This window comes from Erpetoichthys calabaricus, chromosome 6 (assembly GCF_900747795.2).
Source record: "Erpetoichthys calabaricus chromosome 6, fErpCal1.3, whole genome shotgun sequence".
Lineage (NCBI taxonomy): Eukaryota > Metazoa > Chordata > Cladistia > Polypteriformes > Polypteridae > Erpetoichthys > Erpetoichthys calabaricus.
The window spans coordinates 189,551,554-189,573,705 of NC_041399.2; the positions used below are offsets into that span (position 1 = coordinate 189,551,554).

General features: G+C 37.4%; 1 protein-coding gene across 1 annotated transcript in view; it reads left to right on the top strand.

Annotated features, from left to right (window-relative positions):
- Nucleotides 1-11,052, top strand: part of ghrhrl (growth hormone releasing hormone receptor, like) — a 149,198-nt gene extending 138,146 nt beyond the window's left edge. The window contains exons 11-13 of the mRNA XM_051929382.1: nucleotides 3,892-4,021; nucleotides 6,582-6,623; nucleotides 10,209-11,052. Of these exons, the coding sequence (XP_051785342.1) occupies nucleotides 3,892-4,021; nucleotides 6,582-6,623; nucleotides 10,209-10,310 (274 nt within the window). The 3' untranslated portion in view covers nucleotides 10,311-11,052. The remainder of the gene's footprint in view (nucleotides 1-3,891; nucleotides 4,022-6,581; nucleotides 6,624-10,208) is intronic.
- The last annotated feature ends 11,100 nt before the right edge of the window (nucleotides 11,053-22,152 follow it).

Sequence of the window (22,152 nt, forward strand, 5' to 3'; positions counted from 1 at the left end):
GCCACATGACAAAAAGAACACGCAGCTCGCCAGCAGCAGCAGCAGAAAGACATCAGATGATCCGACTGCATCTCCTTACCATGTGTTCACGTTCACAAGCAGTGTTATACATCCTGCGAGAAAGATTTAACCACGCTCAGGGTCGGAAACAAAGGACAAGTATTATTTTTACAAAAGCTTTAAAGTAAAAGTGAAAATAATGCATATGTAACAATTCCCATGAAAATAACAATCTCTTTAAATTGTATATCCGGTAAACCAAACTCGGGGGTGGGCGAGCGAAGCGAGCAGGGGGTGAAGCCCCCTAGTACTGTATATTTTATAGAATTTCTATCTGTTTAAAGGGAAGCAAAGATTCACATTTTGATGGTGAGCCAACCTTAGTGACATTGTAAATCAAGTTGGAAAAAATATACCCCAAAAAATAAAATGAAAGGACAAAAGAAATGTTGTAGATGTATAAATATAGGCATTTTTTAAATGGTAAGACTAAAGTGATCATCCTATGTTAAAATTTAAAAAGAGACAAAAAATATAGTTCTAGGGGAATATCAGAAAGTACTGTAGGAATTTGAAAAACATTAAAAGGTTCATAAAGAAACCAAAAAATAAAAAGTTGCCCTTGAAGCCAAGGAAGCAATAAACATGTTTTAGGTACTACTGTAGTAAGAAGCAATAAAAGAAAGTTTAAGAAGCCTTAGAGACACACAAGGACAATATCAGTGAAAATAAGCAACAAATCAACTACATAAAAACCTTACCAAGCTTTTCATAAAAGAAGAGATAAATGGAATGACTCATGCAGAAGTACAAGAAAGCCCTGAGTTTACAGACTTTAACAGAGAAGAATCAAAAGTACTTCAGACTCTTGATGCATTGAGGACTTAAAAAAAAAAACAATTCCGGGGTCCAATGCAATTTTTCCTGGTATATTGAAAAGAAATTAAATACATCTATATATATATAAAAGACAAAGTCACCTGACCAAGGGGTTACGCACGCATGCAAGGCAGAGCCCCGCCCGCCAACTCTAACCCTCCTCCCGCGTCATGGGATACGCATGACAGAACCCTGCCCGCCAACTCTAAGACCATGGGGTACGCATGACAGAGCCCCCCCGCCAACTGTAACCCTCCTCCCGCGTCATGGGATACGCACGACAGAGCCCCACCCGCCAACTCAAACCCTCCTCCCGCGTCCATTACCTTCACGTTGTTTTCCTTTTATTTCTGATCCCATTCAACAACTATATGGCAACATCGACTTCTCAACTGTGACTCTGGAACAACTCAGTACGCAAGGTATATTAAGCGTCACCAACGAAGACTCGCTACACCTTAATGAACAAGTACTGAAACTTATCCCTACCGACGAAGTAACTTTCACCAGCGTTGACTCCATCGTCACAGATGATCCTGCAGATCAAGTTTCATTGAACAGTCTTACTCCCACTGGCATGCCTCCGCATAAACTCAAAATTAAAATTGGTTCTTCTCAGAAACCTCATGCCAGCAAAAAGTCTCTATAATGGCACAGACTGACTGTTACCAGCGTTCACCGCAATGTACTGGAGTGTAAAACTATCGCAGCTGCTACCTCACAAACTGTCCTTATTCCCCGGATTTCCCTGACCCCATCAGATTCAAATTTGCCTGTTACTTTTACACGCAGACAATTTCCTGCTAGATTAGCCTTTGCGATGACAATTAATAAGGTACAGGGGCAAACTTTCAAAAAGATATGCCTGTATCTGCCAAAACCAGTTTTCAGTCACGGACTATTGCATGTTGCTCTCTCCAGAGTTCCGTCTTTTCATTCACTCACAGTCGTATCCTCAAACCCACCCCATTTGGACAACTGTGTCTTTCAGGAAGTGTTCACCCATCAATAAATAATTATGCGGCGTATACTACGCCGCGGGTCGGCTAGTCATTTATAAATGTTTACTAAAAATATTCTAGCAATTACTATACAGGTATATGGTATCTGATTTCTGGAAAATTGTTGCTGTAACTCCAATTCACAAAACAGAAGGGTTTAAAAACATGCTGAGTCAGTCATTTTTGAACAGTTCAACCAGAGCAGTAGACAAAAGCAAAGCATATGACAGATATAGCAGCAGTTCCTGCCACTTCAAGCAGAACAGAAGATTCTGACCACCTATTGCTGTTTTTTTAAAAAAGTAAAGAATGTTATTGCAATACCTGAAAAAATAGGAAAAATATATTACATTGAGTTGGGTCATCAATGGAGCCTCACAGCCCATCTATTCAAAGCAACTGACTGCATAAAGCTCACCTTATTATAACTAACACCGACCATGTCAGTATATGTCCTTGAAGTGATGATCAATGGCTGGCTATCCTCTGCTGACCACATTACAGTTTTCTCTCATTAATGCATATCAGACCATATCTGACAGATTATACAGATCAACTACTGGTCGATACATTGGTTTTGTCATGTCTTGACCACTGCAGATGGGGTACCTGTATGCAGTGCCAAGCCTTTGCAAATGGTTCAAAATGTAGAAGCATATCTTTTGTTCAACCAACACAGACTGCAGCACACCATTGCTCTTTTCAATTCACTCCAATGTCTCCTGATAGCAGCATGTGTTCATTTGAAATCACTGATGTTTACCTATTGGGTAGTCAATGATTCAACACCTATGTATATGGAGAGATGCTTGAGGTCCTACACTCCTTCTTGCCCACTCAGCTCTGCTAATGAATGACATCTGGTGATGCTACCTGTATGTGGTATTAAATCTCAATCCAAAATCTGTTCATTTCTAGCTCCTAGATGATGAAACCAGCTGCCAACCTCCATCCACACCACTGATCTTGTTCTGTGAATATCTCATTGAAAATGTTTTTGATGCTAGGTTCTTTGTAGCTATGTAGTTGTTGTAATTGGTTTAGAGCTTTTCATTTGTGTTGGTCCATTTTGTGAACTTGTCCTATAATATTTTTCTCAAAACAGAACCTGTTTACTCAATTACACTGAACTCTTTTGTAAGTTTCTTTGGATAAAAGTGTCTACTTAATGAGTAAATGTAAATGTCACAGGTCTTCATGCTGCCATCCAACGGTTTGGCTGACTCCTGAAGTTCCCAGTCTTCTCCCAGTGCCTTCAATCCATATTTATACTCCAGGAAAAATTTACTTCAGGGAACCAGTGGTGTAGTGTCACTATTGGCATTGCAAAAACCATTTGGGCATCTTACTGGCCTGCACCTGCCCTACACAATCTAAAGTTGCCAGTAATTGTGGTCTCTGCTTGGTCCTGCATTACAATATATAAAACATTTTAAAAGTAATGATACCAATCAATTGCTTTTGGAAAATATTTTAAGTTATTTAGATACACCTTATTTTCTGGATTTTTAAACAGTCTATCCAGCCTTCTAGCTTTCTAATTAAAATTAATTACTGTCTTTTTGGTTTCTACAATTTGAAAAAAAAAATGTTAAAGCCAGGATACTTTATATGTAACTAGATACTTTATATGTAACTAGCCATCCTCCATGGCTGGCTCTGCCCGCGTAATAGTGAAACAGGACAGCGAGGAGGGCCTTCCCAGCTCCTTAATATTGACATCATGCTTCTCCCTTCCCTCGGCCCGCTGCATCTCTCTCGGATTCACGCAAATAAATCGGGAATTGCAAGTGAACTATGATACTTAGCACGATGAGAGAAGTCGTAAAATCAACCAGAATGTTCACACAAATTATAGAAAAAAACCCGATCTGTATCCGTTAAATATTTCTCTCATGAAAAGCTGACAGACATACAGACAGACAGATGTTGGATTTTATATAGAGAGAGATTTTTAAGTGCCCAGATTAAAAACAGAATGTTTTAAAATTTCTTCTGCTTTGTTTTGCAGGCGTCTGGCAAAGTCAACACTGCTTCTGATTCCCTTATTTGGAACACACTACATGGTCTTTAATTTCCTACCACAGCATGTGAGTGAAAGTGCAAGGTTGTTCATGGAACTTTGTCTGGGATCCTTTCAGGTTTGTAAACAAATGTATACCCAAATCAAGAACATGTTAAGATTACTATATCACTACTTGTGCGATGAGTAAGGCATGGATTTGTAATGATTAGCACTGCTGCTTCACATTTCTAAGAGATGGGATGCAAATCTGAAGGAGGTCACTGTGTGTCTGGTTTTCATCTTAAAGACATTTGTATTTTGTTTTAATTGAAGTTGTTTATTTTGCCCATTGTGATGAACATATATCATCTTGGATTGCTGCCTCTGTCAGCTGTAAATGGGATCAGAAAATGGATTCTTGTAATTAGTTTTTATGGGTGAAAATTGCCAAAGAGTTATTTGTTCCTCGTTCACTGTATATTTTCCTGGAAATTCACCATGTGGCCAGCTTAGACAAACATTTTTGTTCCTAGCACACCATGATGCTTTGTGAGGCATGTGTGACTTCGCAAAGCTCTTGCAACCATGTGCAGAACTTTCATGCATTCGTAATTGTAAGATATTTGTCAAACTGCTTTATGCATGCACAATGTCATGACCTGGTTGATATTCAACCCTCCACCCCACAGACATTCAAAAAAAAAAAAAAAAAAACGTCAAGTATTATCACTTGAGGGTTGCATTAGCTGACCATAACAAGAATATTATGAGTACTGCCACCAAATACTGTATATAACACTGACCTCTATGTGCTCACAGTGCCACATGGCTAATGTGCATGCATAGTTAGCCATAAGTTGTAAATACAGTCAAAACAGGCGTTAAAGTTGTAAGTACAGTCAAAACAGGCCTTAAAGGAGCCAACCCCTCTTTCCACCCGTCATCAGAAAACACACAAGACTCTGTGCAATAATAATAATGAAAGATTTATTACTATTCACAAGGCGTTTCATTCTTCTTGATGGAAGTAGTTACCACTGCTACCTCAGGGCACAGTTTTACCACAATAATCAGTCCAGCATAATCGGTAGCCACTTCCGTAGCCCTCAGGAACACAAAATAAACCATTTGCATCATTAAAATCAACTCAAAACTAATTCAGTTCCTCCTTCCCCATTAACTTCAATGCATATTGAACATTTCCGTGATTTCGCAAAAATCATAGGGAAGCAAACTCTTTGGGGTTCGCTCATCACTACTTGTAATATAGATAGATTTCAGGGTATAAGAACTAATGTTATAGGCATTATTAGCAGTAATGCATTACTGCATTCCGAATTCAGTGGCTATTTATGGGAATCAATTTTTTTCATTTCTTCTCCAGTTAAATTTGGAATTCTTTATTTTATTAACAAATGAATCATTACTGTACATTAAAAATTCAGTGGATCTTCATACAAATTAAATGTCTGTTTCTTTATGAGTTACAATTTAAATTCAGTGATTAGGAAAACCGAATTTGCAAATTCTTCCTGATTCTTTGATTGTTTTAAAAAATATGAATGTTAGTTTAATTGGGAGTCATAAAATGGTCCAGTATAAGTAACTGTGGGTTTGGAAGGGAGCATGTTCTTCAGTGGAGTAGCATCCCCTCATGGATTGGTTCTTGTCTTGACCGCCTTTGCTTTGGACTTCTACAACTCTTAACTGGACTAAGTGGGTTAGCTAATCAATGAACTGGAGGATATTATAACACTGCATTAACAAGTTTCCAAAGATTTGCATTCTAAAATGGCCTTTGTGTGCTCTGTGACGGACAAGCATCCTGTCTAAGACTGGTTCCTGCCTTGTGCCCAATGCTACCAAAATAGGCCGCAGCTCCACATGGCCTTGAACTGGACTAATCAGGTTGGAGAATATTATTTATGATTAGCTCATATTGTTTGTACTTTCTGAATGACATGTAATTGCTGAATCTAACTGATATTTTTGAGAATGTTTTCCTACATGTGTAAAATCATAATTATATAACTTATCTATAAGTTGTAAGAATCAGAATTTGAGTCATAAGACAAATGCTCTACCAAAAATTCAATTTTCTGATCCAACAGTTTGTGTTACAGGGCGATGGGAATGTATGCAGTCATGTAAAACTACAGTAAAAGTGTCTGTACATTTGTGGCCCAACCACAAACGGGATATTTATTTAATTATTGGACGATCAAAAAAAAATACATAAAATATAGAAAATATTGAAATTGCTTTTAAAATAATCTTAGGCTATATAATTTTTGTGTAATTATTACTGTGTTATCAGGGGCTTACTATTAAAATAAAAATGGGACATAAAGTTTACAACAAATGACACCCACTCTTCAGTTCAGAATATATACGGAACATTTTAACTGCATTTATAATTAAATATATGTTTTGGCATGTCATTGTGCAAATTTATTTCTGCTCTCTGAGTACAGAGTTATGTAACTTGCATGCAATGACAACTTATTTTAAACAAATGTAAGAAACAAAAAGGTTGAAAAGCATCAGGAAACCTTCGAGAAGAACAGGCAGTAAATCACATTCTCAATCCCTGTTCACCCACCATTTACAGAATATTGTCAGAAATTATTAATTGACTCATAGATGCACCCATTTTACAAAATGTGATTCTCTAATTATCATCTTTTGTTTTTCAGGGTTTCTTAGTGGCTGTTCTGTACTGCTTTCTCAATCAAGAAGTAAGTCTGCTTTAACATGGGATATTAGTGCCAGTAGTGTATGGTGCAAAATTTATTAAGAAAATAAACCTATGTTCTATAATAATAATCAAGCATATCATACAAATACGTATGGAATAAGTGTAAGGCCATTTTAGATACAATAGATTCTGTGGTACTTGACATTCAGCGTGCAGAAATTACACTTTTGAGCCATCTAGTGGACAGTAAAAGATTTGCACTAGACAATTCAGCAATAGTGAAGTAGTCCATTTTAGAGTTCTCACTTGTGAATCACCGTAACTGCATGCAAAATGACATTATGTATCACCTTGATGACTTCTCAGACAACACATCACAAATGAACAATAATGAGTTACAACATTTTGTTAGATATTTCTCTTCAATAACCAAAATCTATTACATCACATACTGCATTTATTGTGTGTTGCAAATGAACATTGTATAGGGTGATCAGTCATCCCATATTTCCCTGGATAGTCCCATATATTAGACCCAGTTTAGCTGTCATAACTTTTTCTTAAAAAATATTAATTTCTCTCTTATTTTATTTGTAATGTATTTCTCAATAGGCAGCACGATGGCACACAGTAGGATTGCCTCACATATAAAACATTCTTTGTTTAATCATATGCCTAGTTGTTGTCTTTATAATGTTCACACATTCTCTCCATATCTGTATTGTTTTAAAAGCTACCACTTCTCCAAAGATGTGCTAGTTAGGACAATTGGTGTTTCCAAGTGAACCTTATGCTGCTGTGATTGTGGGCCCTGCAATGGAGTCGCACCCTGTCTTGCGTGTTTCATGCCTTTTGAAAATGACACTGGGATAGTCTCTGGCCCCAAAAATCCTGAATTGGATTAACCTACTTAACATTATGTTTACCCTTGGAAAACACTGAATTTTATTCAACCAAAACATCAACATATATACAGTAGGAAAGGTATGTCTGTAATGTCCAGTGCAGTACTGATGCAGATTTAGTACAGTTTCTTTATGTCATATGTTTTGAAACAGTCAGCGTGACCATCCGTGTTGCCTGCAGCTGACATCACAGGACCTTCAATAGTCATGACCAAGATGAGCCGGTTAATGAGGACACGTAACACAGCAAAAGTATGGTGCAAAGTGAATTTGTGCCTTTATTAACAGAGTGCAAACAGTGCAGTCTTTCAATTGAGTTCAAATGGGTTAATAAATGGTTCATAGTGAAAAGAGTGATGAAGTGGAGGTTAAAATCAGTAAATAATTCATAAATAATCCACAGGTAAAACAGAGTTAAATCACTTTTAGGATCTGTCCATTAAAAACAAATCATGAGCCATGGTGTTTCCATCTAAACCACATTTCTGCTCTTTACCTAAGTGGGTCTGCTTAGCCAGCAGAGACACTCACTAACAAGTGCAGTCAACGTTCTTCTCACTGGCTCGTGTCTTCCCCACCGCTATCCGTCTTTATTCAGCAGGCAGTACCACAATCACTGCTCCCTTCTCCTGCCATTGTCCGTTGGTATCTGTGGGATCTCCTGGAACGGTTGTTTCTGTTCCCTGGGAGCTCAACAGGAGTGACCCTACCTCGTGAGCACCATCTGCTCACTCTTCTTGAGCCAATATATATAGAGATTATATTATAAATATACTATATGTGTATATATATATTTCATTATTGTTATACATCCATCCATCCATCCATCCATTTTCCAACCCGCTGAATCCGAACACAGGGTCACGGGGGTCTGCTGGAGCCAATCCCAGCCAACACAGGGCACAAGGCGGGGAACCAATCCCGGGCAGGGTGCCAACCCACCGCAGGACACACACAAACACACCCACACACCAAGCACACACTAGGGCCAATTTAGAATCACCAATCCACCTAACCTGCATGTCTTTGGACTGTGGGAGGAAACCGGAGCGCCCGGAGGAAACCCACGCAGACACGGGGAGAACATGCAAACTCCACGCAGGGTGGACCCGGGAAGCGAACTGGGTCTACACATTTCAGAAATTAGTAATATATTAATTAGGAAAATATGTATAAATAAAGTTTAAACAAAATCTATCTGTTACATTTATATTTATTAAATCTAACCTCAAATTTAGATGTTTACAGGAAACACAATGTAGGTCTCCAAACCTAGAGAACCTCCACTACATAGTACACATACAATGCAACCAATTTACATTTACCAATCAACCTAACTTAGACTTCTTGGAATGGAAAGAGGAATTCCTTGGAGAAAAGCATGTGCACACAGAGAAAATGGGAGCAATCTACTGACACTATACATGCTAGAAGAAGAACCCATATTGCATGCCCTTTGGTTTTGTAAATGTAGTACCACCTCACTATTTGGATTATGGGTTTATCTACTATTCATTTTTTTAACCTCTGTCACTGAAAATAAAACAAAAAATCCAAGGACCATTACAAAAAAACATATTTTTATTTTTGTACCCGATTACCTAATGTTTTTTAGGTCAATCCAATCTCATTTCAAGAGATAAAGTATAAAATGGTTAAAGACTCTTTGTCTTGGTAGAGTAACATTTTACTCTACTTTGCCCTATTATATTATTAATATGTAGCCTTTGTCAGAATGCCTCAGATCTCACAGACTTACCACTGTTTATAAGGTATTATAGTATATAACTTCTCCCCACCTTCCCTTCTACATCTATAACCTCAGGCAGTTAGGTGTAGTAAAAGACAAGCAGGAGTTACATTACAATTTAAACAATGTATTACTGATAATATTCATAAGTAATAACAATATGCAAAGTACATTTGAATATTGGCAACCATACAACCTGATTAAATGGTGATGTGTAGTTTCAGGCAGACACAGACTTGTTAGTTACTTAAAATGTCTCTAGTTAAGGCATCATTGGCGGTCAGCTTTCTTTAGAACAGGCCGCATTGCCTGTCTCAATATGGCTGCCCAGCTGTGCTCTTCATTGTGTTGTCCTTTTCAGTTCATGCATCAGTTTGGTAAGAGTGAGAGTGAGGTTAAGCAAGCAAATTTATAGATTCTCTGTCCAACCCCTTGAGCCAATAGGACGTCATGGTACTTAAAGGCTTCTGATACAAGCCAGTTCCAAACAGCCATACTTCAGACCAATGGGGGGATAGAACATCTTCACACCTGCCACCCTCCAAAACCATTTGTTGAGGTAAAGCTTGGCAGTTAGGCAGCCTGGCTTTGTGTGGGGAATGAGAGAGAGGCTTTAGCAGAGAAACACTTGCCAAACTGGTTTGAGGGACTTCCCCCTCAACCCTGTCGTAAAATTCAGAGAGACTCAGTCCTTGTGGGAGGGGTTGTAAGCATGAATGCGTCTCACTAACGTAACACTAATATTATATTGCTTTGCCTAAGTTACAAATAAAGACATGCAAAATATTTATCAACTTATATGCAAAAATCTCACATCACAACAGACACTTGATTTACTTTCTTATTTTTCTTCTTCTTCATACCTATCTTATGAAAGATCAATTAAAAATAAAATATAGACTATATTTTACAATTAAATGTTACCATTATACTGTAACTGTATTTATATATTTATCATTTTAACCCGCAGGTCCAATCAGAAATCCAACGTAAATGGATTGGATGGCAAGTCAACAGTTATGGAATTGTACCAGTGGTGGCCAAAGACAGCCAAGCTGACACACCTTTTTGACCCTAAAAAGCTATTATGTTTTCATTAATACCTTTGTATCATTCTCCATTTTATTCCATTGTTTGTTTCACTGTTCTCACAGACTTTTTTTTTTGATCTAATATAAAGTGGGTGGAATCAGTATGACAAGTTAGTAGTGATTTATTATTTTTTCTGAAAAGAATGCTTCTTGAATATTCCTGTTAAGCCTAATGCTAAAGGAAGCCACATAGACTAAATCTATATGAAATCACAATTATCGTTTCATAGACAAACCTCATGCACGCCATAATCTTGAAGAGTGTCAATGTGATGATTTCATGTGAATAGCAACAGTAAAAATCACAGGGACGCCCATGCCTAGACACTGAAAAGTGTCGTTGGCCATAAAACCAAAATGATTATAATTATATTTCAAAAGTTTATTAGATTAATTAATGGCAACTAAAATATAGTTCTAAACCTGGTCACAAGAGTTTATAGAAAATCCTGTATTACTATGAATATTTCATTTTATGAGTAACTAGCAATAGGAGCAGTTAACTAGGGGCATATAGTACATAAGATTGTCACTACAATAAGATAACAGAATGGCCACAAAGAAGGCTAACATACTGTGGAAAATTAAGTGTGTCTACTTAATGTGCATTATTATTGTGACTCTGTATGGTATGAAACATAAAAAGCACTAACCTGGCAATATTCAGCTGCAATTGTGAGGTCGACCTCACAAAGGCTTTTTTCACCTGCCTTGCTATATACGACAGGATATGAGCTCCTGCCCAAAATAGCTAGCTCTTAACTATTTAATCATAGTAATGATTAAATTATCTGTATGTCCATGATTATTATGGCATTCTAGTCTTCAGAAAAACATAATGTTTTGTCTTGTGTAACAATTACATCTTATTTATTTATTTATTTATTTGAAAACTTAGGTTTATTGATGTTAAAATAGCTTTAATTTACACTGAATTTCTAAAGAATGTGTTCCATAACTTTAAAGGTGCATGTATTCATAGACGTTTACAAATATTAACTCTTATTCTAATGAAAATTATTTTCTATGTCCCATTTTCATGCTCCATGAAATGAATAAAGTGTGATTAATTCTATTCTTATTATCATCTCAACACTAATGATGCACTATTGATCATAAAGGGAGCACAATTCATGCTTTCCTTACAATTTTGAAAGGGAGTAATTATAGACCCAAGATTATTTATACTGTACACAGATTATGAAATAAACTTTGCAAAAGTGGTAGGAAAAGATTGTTGTGGTTAATTTATTAATTTAAACTGGAGAGCAAACTCATTCAATAAATTATGCAAACAAGAAAAATCAATGATGATACCTTCTAAGCTCATTGTAAAAGTATCCATGCTTCTTATCATGCATACTAAGACTGCATTGTGTAGTGCACATTAGGTAGATGTGCAGAAGAGCACCAGGTAATGGACCAGTTAAGTGTGCACTTCTTGTTACACAAGCCATATTTTTGACTGAATTAGCTTCTTAGTACATCAGTGCACCACACTGCCTTTTATGATAATGTGAAGTTGCAGACCATATTCAAACTCGTAAGTGGAATAAGGTGTTTCCATGCATCCTGTTTTGGGGTTAGTCGGGACATATGCAATTTATCTTATCTTATTCTAGTTTTGCATTAAGGGCTTAACAAGAATTTGTTTTTTAAAATAAGGGTTTCACCTGAGTTATATTTTTACCGTTCAATTTAAGCACTGTATATAAGATTGGAATAGTTATGTGCATGTAATCTTACTCCTTGTAGTAAAATGATTTACTATTAAATACAATATTTGCTTACTTTATGTGTTTTGCTCAACACATCATTAAATTGTTGAAATACTTATGACTGGTGTTTTTTTTTTAATATGCAACTTTTAAATCATGCATGACTACACTCTTTAATTAGCAATTGATGGATATTTTATTGACCCAAATAACTACAAACAGTGTATTGGTAAGTGAACACAGAAACAAAGAAACAATAAAAACCTGGTAAAATTTGTATTTACATTATATGTTCTAAATAGGTAACACATTCTATGGCATTATTTCGTAAAATTGACTCTCTTTATCAATGAAAAATTCAGCTTTTTTCATAAGAAATTACAGACTGAACAAGAATAACTACAGTATATACTTTAAATAACCCAGCTGATGTGACCTCATTACAAATTTTTAAATAAACATGACAGATACTAGTTTTGGTGTAAATACCTTAAACCTGTACGGTATCTGATTTTGTAAGAGCAGATATAGGCTGCTTTCATATGTGACAATAAATTATGTTTAAATTCTGATAGCCTCTTATGTTTAATTTCATTTGAGTTTAAACAGTCAGGTTGGATTTTTTCTCAGGGGAATGGTTTCAGTGTTTTTACATGGCGTTGAGTTTAGACAGATATTAAGTTTTAACTCACCCAGTCCCATGAAATAGGAGTCTAGACTATGACTACAATTTATTGCTTTGGATCTAAAAGACCAATTTTAGTTTTATGATATAAATCCATTAGCCTGAGTTAGCTTGATTTAACGTCATTTGCAAAGCTTTGGTTCATATACCCTAGAAAGTAATACGACTTTGGTAGTCACTTTTTATCTGTAACTTCTGAGGTTAAAGCTGTTTAACTAGTTTGTGCTCTATAATGAAACCTCAGGGGGCTAAGAACCATACTTAGCTTGTGTTTCATAATAAAACCTAAGCAGCTAGGCAGCTTAACTTAATGTGTATTACATCAATTTAAAGCCTAACTAATAAAGAATATTCAGCAAACAGGAATTTCCTAACCACAGACCTCAGAGGCTATGTTCTAGCGCAGGGGTGGGCAAAGTCATTCCTGGAGGGCCGCAGTGGCTGCAGGTTTTTGTTCCAACCCAATTGCTTAATAAGAAGCACTTATTGCTCTAGAAACACTTCTGCTTCATTTTAGTTATCTCCCTCGTTAAGATTTTGAACCCTTATTGCTTATTTAAGTCTTAAACAGCTGTATTCTCTGTTTTTAATTGCTCCTTATTAGCAATAAGATGCAAATGACAAAAGAAACCAGCAGTTATCCATTTTGTGTGTTACCCTTTATACCTGTGTGTATTTATCATGCACTATTTGGTTTAATTAAATACTTGGAAGGAAAGAGAAGAGAAAAAAGTGAAGGTTTGAGAATTACCCATCCGTTTTACACTTCAAAGTATTTGGATGATATCCTGAATGGAAAAAAAAAAGATACGAGAATGACCTGACATAGCAGAGTTAAAGCACTAACAAGCCATGAAATGTAATTATTGGCGAGGATTGTTTTCTAATTAAGCAACTGGGTTGGAACAAAAACCCGCGGCCACTCCGGCCCTCCAGGAATGACTTTGCCCACCCCTGTTCTAGCGTGTGTCCACAGTAAAAGGGGTTACAACATTTCAGCATTAATTATAATTATTGTAGGCAGAAAATCAATACAATAATTGAAAGCTTATATCAAATGCAAGACAAATAACAAAAGGGAATAAATTAATAAAAATGGAGAAATAAGGAATCCTAGAAAAGTGCAGTATGCATTCCAGAAGACAAAAATTTGAAAGCTATCCTTATAAAACCCTTGCCCTGACCTCCAAAGGTCATGCGAAAAGACAAGTTCCCTTCATACAGTGTACCAAATACAACCAAAATCTGAAGTTAATCACAGACCAAAGCATTTCTAATTAGAACAATGGGTGGAATATAAAATCTCCGAATAAGTTAGCAGCAGTAAAGTTTGCTGCAGTAGAATAAAAAGAGAGGAAGCAGACACATATGTCAGATTTTATAAAACACTGAGCTTAAGGTATAATAACAGAAACATACCCTTTTGAAAATAGTCCATGTAACATTAGCAGTAATTTAAGACCAAACATGAATATGAAGACATTACACATGTCATAAAAACACTTTAAAAAATTTTTGAATTATGAAGATACAAAACTTCAATCGGTTGACTGTTGGAAGACTTTCAACAGCTGTGATCTTGGGATGAAAGCCCATCTTATTCTAAAGTAAAACAGTTCTCGCATGATAAAGGACACTCTTACTTTCCTGTAGAACTAGGGTGTTGTACCGTGTTAGCCATTATGAATGTAGAGAAAAGCCAAGCAAAATGACACCTTTTATTGGCTAACTAGAAAGATTACAATATGCAAGCTTTCGAGGCAACTCAGGCCCCTTCTTCAGGCAAGATGTGTCAGTAGTTTATTGCTGATGCAGATATCATTTTCTCATGCCATATGTTCCAATTTTTGACAATTACATAATTTTATGAATGAGAATGACAATCAAATGGTCAGTAGTACAGCAAGAAAACAACACTTTTAATGTGTATATATTCACAGATATTTCATCTTATTCGGGTCTCTAGCCACTGGGATTTATGAAAGTAGTTAAAAATAAAGTCCCACCAATCTCAACTCCTTTTGTTGTATCCAAATTCTTCTCTGAATGCAGGTGGATGAAATTACAACAGAAAATGTAAGGCATTGTGTAAACAGGAACCACAGAAATGTATAAAGGGTTGGGGGTGCAGAGCCGAGCACCAGTAAAAAAATAAATAAATAAATCTAGCAAGGCCAAATACAACAAAAGGAATAAGACTGTCAGGTCTTGGTACTGTCTTCCTCAGCCTGGAGAAAATGCTTCAAAAACTCAGAGGGAAACATTTAGATGCTGGTTTTAAATGGCGGCTGGAACAGAAGGAGCAGAACCGAAGTGACATCATGGTTCCTTGTGAGTTGCTTCCTCAGTTCTAAGGACAGAAAAGTAAAGACTTTTAGCTCTGGTATAACACTTTTCTCCATATTTCCTACCATTTTAGAGCCCATAAGACTCTCCTCAGGCACACATGTCTGACAGCATATACTTCCACAGTCTTTCTGTACTGACTTCCCCCATATACAAAACAAGCTCTGTTTCTAAATTAGTATGTAGAAAATTAAAGACAATGTGCAAAAAAAAAAAAACAGTGCTGTTGTCAAGAGAAGAACTTCCCCAGGACAGCCTGCTTGTTTCAGCTCCTGCTAAAGGCACAATATGTTTCCTGTTCGTCCCTATTGCCTGGATAACCTGGACAGTTATATTTTTAATTAGTTGCTGGCCAACAGGGGTCGTCAGTGGACCTAAATGGCAAGGTAGGGCTAAGCGCTGCTGAGCATTAAAATGAGCAGTTATTTTTTTTTCTTGACAGCTTTGCAAATATCTCTTGTACCTACATATGTCCAAGTGGAGGTTTATATAAATATTTGGTTTTGGCATAGTTTTCTTTTGATTTTCTATTTGTATATACACACACTTGATTTTTCTTGTAAATATTTTTCTCCATTTTTCCCTTTTGAGGAAGTTAATGAGCCAGTTTCAAAAAAGGAAAACTGAGTTTATTTTGGTTGTGTGCATGTAGTATTTGTATAAAGGACTACGGGGGTGCATCGTACCAACTGTTAAAACACACTAATTTTTTTGGTTTCGAACCTTTTGATTTTTTAAATTTTTATTTCTTTTGGATGGAGTGTTAGCACTGAAGGACTATGACTCAAACCTGCATGACACTGCTTTGATTTTGTTGTACAGCATTTTAGGATTAGACGTGTACCTTTCATCTTTCAGTTTTGGTCTGTGTTTCTTCTCTCCTCTGATCCTGTTTGGCTCATGATCTATCCGATGTCCAGAATATCACAGGTAACAGTTCTGCTATTGCACATTTCCCTCTCTTTCCTAGTGCTATTTTGTACAATTCCCTTGTCTACTGCATCCCTTTCCTGCATACATTTTCCTTTTTACCAGACAACCCATCATATAATTAATGAGCTCAGTCAGTACATTGCATTATGCAGAAACAAGAAAGTTAACTGGCTGATAGTTTGGAAGTCCTCAATAACCTGCAGAGTGATGATTAAATATTATAAGAGTTTGAGGGAATCTTCTAATATTAGCCACAGTAATGCAGTGTAGAGTAGAAATGGATGAAGGCAGACATCTCTCACTGTCTTGATGGCCTGGCTCATTGGTGTCCTTGTTTGGCATGTCAGCACCCTGAAGGCAGAGAAGATTTCTCTACTTCTTCAAAGTGCTGAGAAACTGGACTGTATAGAATGTATCTCCTTTTGAACAGTGGGCTGCTCTTATTTGTCACTGGCTACATTTGCAGGGCCTACATTTTACCATTTAGAGCATTTGTATGCTTCATCAGCATGTTTTTGTTACTGCAAATGCGAGGGCTCTGAGTCAGCTGAGTCAGTGGAATAGGCAAAGTCCTCATTGACTTCTTAGGAAGGTGGAAGACTTCTGAACTTGTTTTAAGAATGGATGACTTGATGGATTTCCGTAAGCTATCAGTCTGTAAGTGCAACAAGCTGTTTTATTTACTGTGATGAGGACTTTACCCACCTAATCAAAGCACCGTGATGTCCTTACATTGATGGATTAAAGGACAGAAGTACACATGACCATCATTATCAAGTTCTTCCATGAGAACCCTGAATACAATGAGGACTGATTGAGGTCATTTATGTTAGGTAGAATGCCTAGAGGGGGCTGGGCGGTCTCGTGGCCTGGAACTCCTGCAGATTTTATTTTTTTCTCCAGCCGTCTGGAGTTTTTTTTTGTTTTTTCTGTCCTCCCTGGCCATCGGACCTTACTTTTATTCCATGTTAATTAGTGTTCCCTAATTTTAACTATTTATTTTGTCTTTTTTCTCTTTCTTTGTCAGGTAAAGCACTTTGAGCTACATTGTTTTTATGAAAATATGCTATATAAATAAATGTTGTTGTTGTTTACTGTTCATGTGTGCCTAAAAAGGCTGAGCAAAGACAATTAGTGGTGGTGCACTATAGAAAATGCCAGGGGACACACATATCTGTCAGCTTCATCTCCGGCTCTGAAGTGGCTGACACAGGAGCAGGCCTATGAGCCTGGTTTACTCTATGGACCTCTCCATGCTCTCTCACTCCCACTCCCCACATGACATCAGCAACCCCTCAACAGCATCTGAGAAGACCTGTGGCTTGTAGAAGAGCTACGCTTTTGACAGACACTAGATCCATCTCAATGTACCAGCTTTCTCACCTTATCCTTAAATTAAGTATACCCAAATTGGGATCCAAAGATGCTTTTTGTTGTTCAGTTCCCATTTGTTTACAATTGATAATTAAGTATTAATTTATATACTGGAACCTGGGTGGTTAGAGTCAAACCTCATTTTATTTGTATTCAAAATAAATGTAATAAAAAAATATTATTGCACAATGAACCCTATGAATATAAGATCAACAAGTATGCATAGACATCTGGGAGGGAGCTTTGCTAAGTTATGTACATACTAGGGGGCTCCGCCCCCTGCTCGCTTCGCTCGCCAACCCCTGGCGTTGGGGCATGACAAAGAGTGAGATGTATGAATTAGATATAGAATAGTGTGCAGGTTTGGATGATGCCTATATAAATACAAAATAGAGTGTTTGGCATAGAGTAATGTTTTATTGGAATATTTCTCTGTATACAACATTAGTAGTTAAGATGGTGTCTTGTCTTTGAATGAGTCTTCCTTGGCATGGATCATTTTAAATTTTAACTTTATTGTGAGATGAACGTCGAACACATGAGAAGGCAAAATAAAGTTGTGCATGTCCAAAAACGGGTTCAGAGAGGTAGATGCCAACCTTGTCCATGGTTTGTTCTTGTGATTTTTTGCTGGTCATGGCAAATGCAGGTTTAATGGGGAACTGTCGGTGTTTCAATGTAAAAGGTAATTCTAGGTCAGAACTCGTAAGATCAATTCCAAGAATGAGAACAGTATTGTTAGCATGTGAATCTGAAAGAACTGTTGCTTGAATAACATCGTGTGTTATGGTGTTGACGACTAACCGTGTGCCTTTGCTTAAACCCTGTTTAGTGTTAAGGTTTCTTAATAGCATGATTATTGTTCCGTTTTTAAGGGTAAGGTTGTGTTGTGGTCATCCATCCGGGTTAATAGTGTTCAAATATTCTAATGGGAAATTCAGATGTTCATTGTCGTCATCAGAGTCAACTTTGTCAGAGCTTAGAAAGAGCCGTGTCTCTCCAGGAAGTAATGAAATGACCTGGTTAATAATGTGATTAACATTAATATTTTTTGGACATAATATAGTGCGTTGTGTTAACCACATATGCGAAAGCAGTATGGGCCATTGCCTTTTGGTGTCCTGTTATGTTCTCTGGTAGATGCAAAAGCAAATGAACTATTGTAGGATCTAATGTAGTTCATAAAGTTTTTACTTTCAGGCACATCCTTAGTTAGAAGCTTCTGTAGATATCCGGATATGAATGTAAAGGAGGCAGTCTAATCTGCCCCTTTTGACAACAACGTGTAAATTCATTATTTGTATTGCCAGTTGTTTCTTCTGTGAAGTTAAGTGAATGACAATGATTGCAAATGACATTCATTAATCCCAATGAATTTTCCTCAATAGTGGACTCATTATTGAAAGCGTTGTCAGCCAACTGGCGTAAGAGTTTAGCAGACGTCTGGTGTTGATGTCTGCGACGGGCATGTTTTGCTTGTGGTGTTTGAGTGCCGCGTTGTTGCATGTCCATTATTTGTGACGCGCTATTTTTTGAGTTTTAATTGATCCGCCTCCGCTTTGCGCAAAGTCCGTTTCACTCTACGTCGTGCATTGTTTGTATCGTGCCTTGTTCGTTTTTGTATGTCGTTCAGTTGAGCTTTCTGCTTTTTGAGTCCTGCTTGCTTGTTTTTCTGGCCGGTCATATGCGCGTTGCTTTGCTCCCTTTTTTGTATGTCTGAGACGCAAGCTCTTTCTTTTGAAATCGTGCTTGTTTGATGCAGCACTTTGAGACGCGCGCTGTATGCATCTACGTTCAATGTGTCTGTTCATTTGGGCACGTCTCTGTAACGGGGTTACTTGAGCTTTGCGTTTTTTGATCCGAGACATTTTTTCTCACGTATTTTCCGAAGCGCATTGTATGCGCCGCCGTGTATTCTTTTTGTTTCATTCGTGTTCGTGTGTTTTGTTCCCGTTATCCGATCCGAATAGTTTTGTACCCGTGACCGTGTATGCATGACTTGTTTGTTCCTCAGCGTGCGAAATATGGATAAGTATTTAGTAGGATCGCACTCACTGTTAATATGGAGCCTTTTGTCCAGTTGAACGGTTAATAGTGCTTTATTTTAATGAGATCCACCTATGCTGCCTAGTGTGAAGGTTTTGAGATGACGTATGTTTAATATGGACGTTTCCTTTAGATATGTGGCTTTGGGTGTCACTTCTTATTGATTGGGGGGGGGGTGTGTGGGTGAGGATTGTTGTTGAGCGAGCGTCTTCTTTCGTTTTGTGTTCCAGGGGCTTGTTGAATCCCCCTCTTTGTGTGTGTCCCGTCCGTTGCTTGTAGGGTGTGTGGGGCGGTTTTGTGTTCTTTTTTTTTGTGTTCCAGGGGCTTGTTAAATCCCCCTCTTGGTGTGTATCCCGTCCGCCCTTTCTTGCGCCTGCGCAGTACGTCTTTTTGCAGCTACGGCCCATGGCCGGATGTGCCTGCGTCCATCATCCGGTTTAGCATTCTCGGTTAGTAATATGGATATGCTTAAGAACAGCTATGTATTGCAGTAGATTTTTAGCACTTGAAATGTCAATTATTCGATATTTTTAGAGGGCAATCACTCACTATGATTATCTCTTTGTCACATTTACATGATTACAGCAATTACATCATTCTTTTCCATACTCAGTGAGAGCATGTGTAATTTGCGATCAAATTAAACCAATAACCCTGCAGAACACTGAGATGCAGTAATAGAGATCAGCTAAGTTCCTAAACACATTTCTGCAGACAGCTGAGCCCTGTAGGTTGAGGATGATATGTGAAAGTGTTCATAATGAATGTGTAAAACTGAGGGCCATGGCAGCACTGGAGAAACACTACGTAATATGAGATTTTTGATAGCTTTTGCATTTGAACTATAAATCATTTTTTTAAAAATGATATTAATCCTGTTATGGTGTGCTTTGAGATAAGGCCATATGGGCTAATGTGTTTGACTAAGAAGCCAAAAAAGGTTAATCAGTTTACAAATGAATTGGTGGATTTAGAACAAGTGTTCACTAGATGTTCCCAAGCCTGCCAATAGTGATGGGAACATGATGCATTATAATTTGTTTTGTATACAATCTACATTACTTTAGGCTTCACAAAAGACACAGATTTTTATATGGTACAATATGCAGTAGATTCAGAAAGTATTCAGACTTCTTCACTTTCTGCACATATTACTCTATTGCGGATTTCATTCTAAATTGATAAAATTGCCATTTATGCTCATCAATCTACACTCAATAATCCATAATGACAAAGTAAAAATATGATTTCAGAAAGGTCTGCAAATTTATTAAAATTAAAAAAACTGACATTTCTTATTAATATAAGTATTCAGACCTTTTATTGAGTACTTTGCGGAAATCCCCTTTTGCAACAATTACAGATTCGAGTTTTCTTGGGTAAGTCTCTGCACACCTCGATTTGGTCAATTTATCCCATTCTTCCTTGTAGATCCCCTTGAGCCCCCCTTATACTAAATGAAAAGTGCCTGTAAGTGGTCAGTTTCTGGCATCTCCACAGGTTTTATATGGGGTTTAAGTTTGGACTTTGTTTGGGCCAATTAGGACAAATCAGAGACTTATCCCAAAACCACACTAGTATTGTCTTGGCTTTATGCTTCATGTCATTATCATGCTGAAAGGTGAACTGTCACCCCAAGCTGAGGTCATTTACTCCCTGGAGCAGGTCTTCTTCAAGGACCTCTCTGTATTTGGCGGGATTAATCATTTTCTCAACTCTGACCAGTCTCCCTGTCCCTGCCGCTGAGAAGCACCTCTATGGGGTATGATGCTGCCTCCACCTTACTTCACCATATGAATACTATTAGGCAGGTAATGAGCAGTGCCTGGTCTTCAGTGCTCGGAGTTCTGCCCCAAGAGTTCAATTTTGTATAATCGGACCAAAGAATCTTTTTTTCTCATGCTCTCAGAGTCTTTTAAACTGTCATATGTCTTTTACTCAAGAGTGGCTTCCATCTAGCCACTCTGCCATAAACTCTTGACTAATGGAGTGCTTCTGAGATGGTCGTCCTTTCTGGCAGGTTCTTCCACCTCAACAGAAGACTTCCGAAGTTCTGTTAGATTCCCATTGGGTTCTTGGTCTCCTCTCTGACCAAGGCCCTTCTTGCATAGGTATTCACTTTGGGTGCCATGGCCAACTCTATAGATGTGTCCTGCTGGTTCCAATCATCTTCCATTTACTATTGAGGCCACTGTGCTCCTTTGAACAATCAAACGTTATAAATGGCTTTATACCCTTGCCCTGATCTATGCCTCAATAAAATTTTATCATGGAGGTCTACTGGCCTGTAGCATGAAATCGTTGGACCTTTTATACACAGGTCTGTGCCCTTCTAAAAGCTGTCCAATCAATTCAGTTTGCCACAGGTAGACTCCAATCAAGTTCTAGACACATCACAATGAAAATTAAAGCAAACAGGATGCTTCTGACCACAGCAAAATGTCTACATATAAATGAGAGATTTCAGTTTTTGATTTTTAAAAAACTTGCAAACCTTTCTGAAATGATGTTTTTTCTTTGTCATTATGGGTTAACTGAGTGTAGAGTAAATGGGAAAAAGTTGAAAATGTATTTATTTAAAATTAAATCTATAGCACAATGAAGTGTGCAGAAAGAGAAGGGGTCTGAATACTTTCCAAATCCACTGTACATGGAATGTTTAAAAAGTACATTATGTAATGGCTCAGGTGCATCCATTGACTTGGCTTGCTAGTTCAAAAC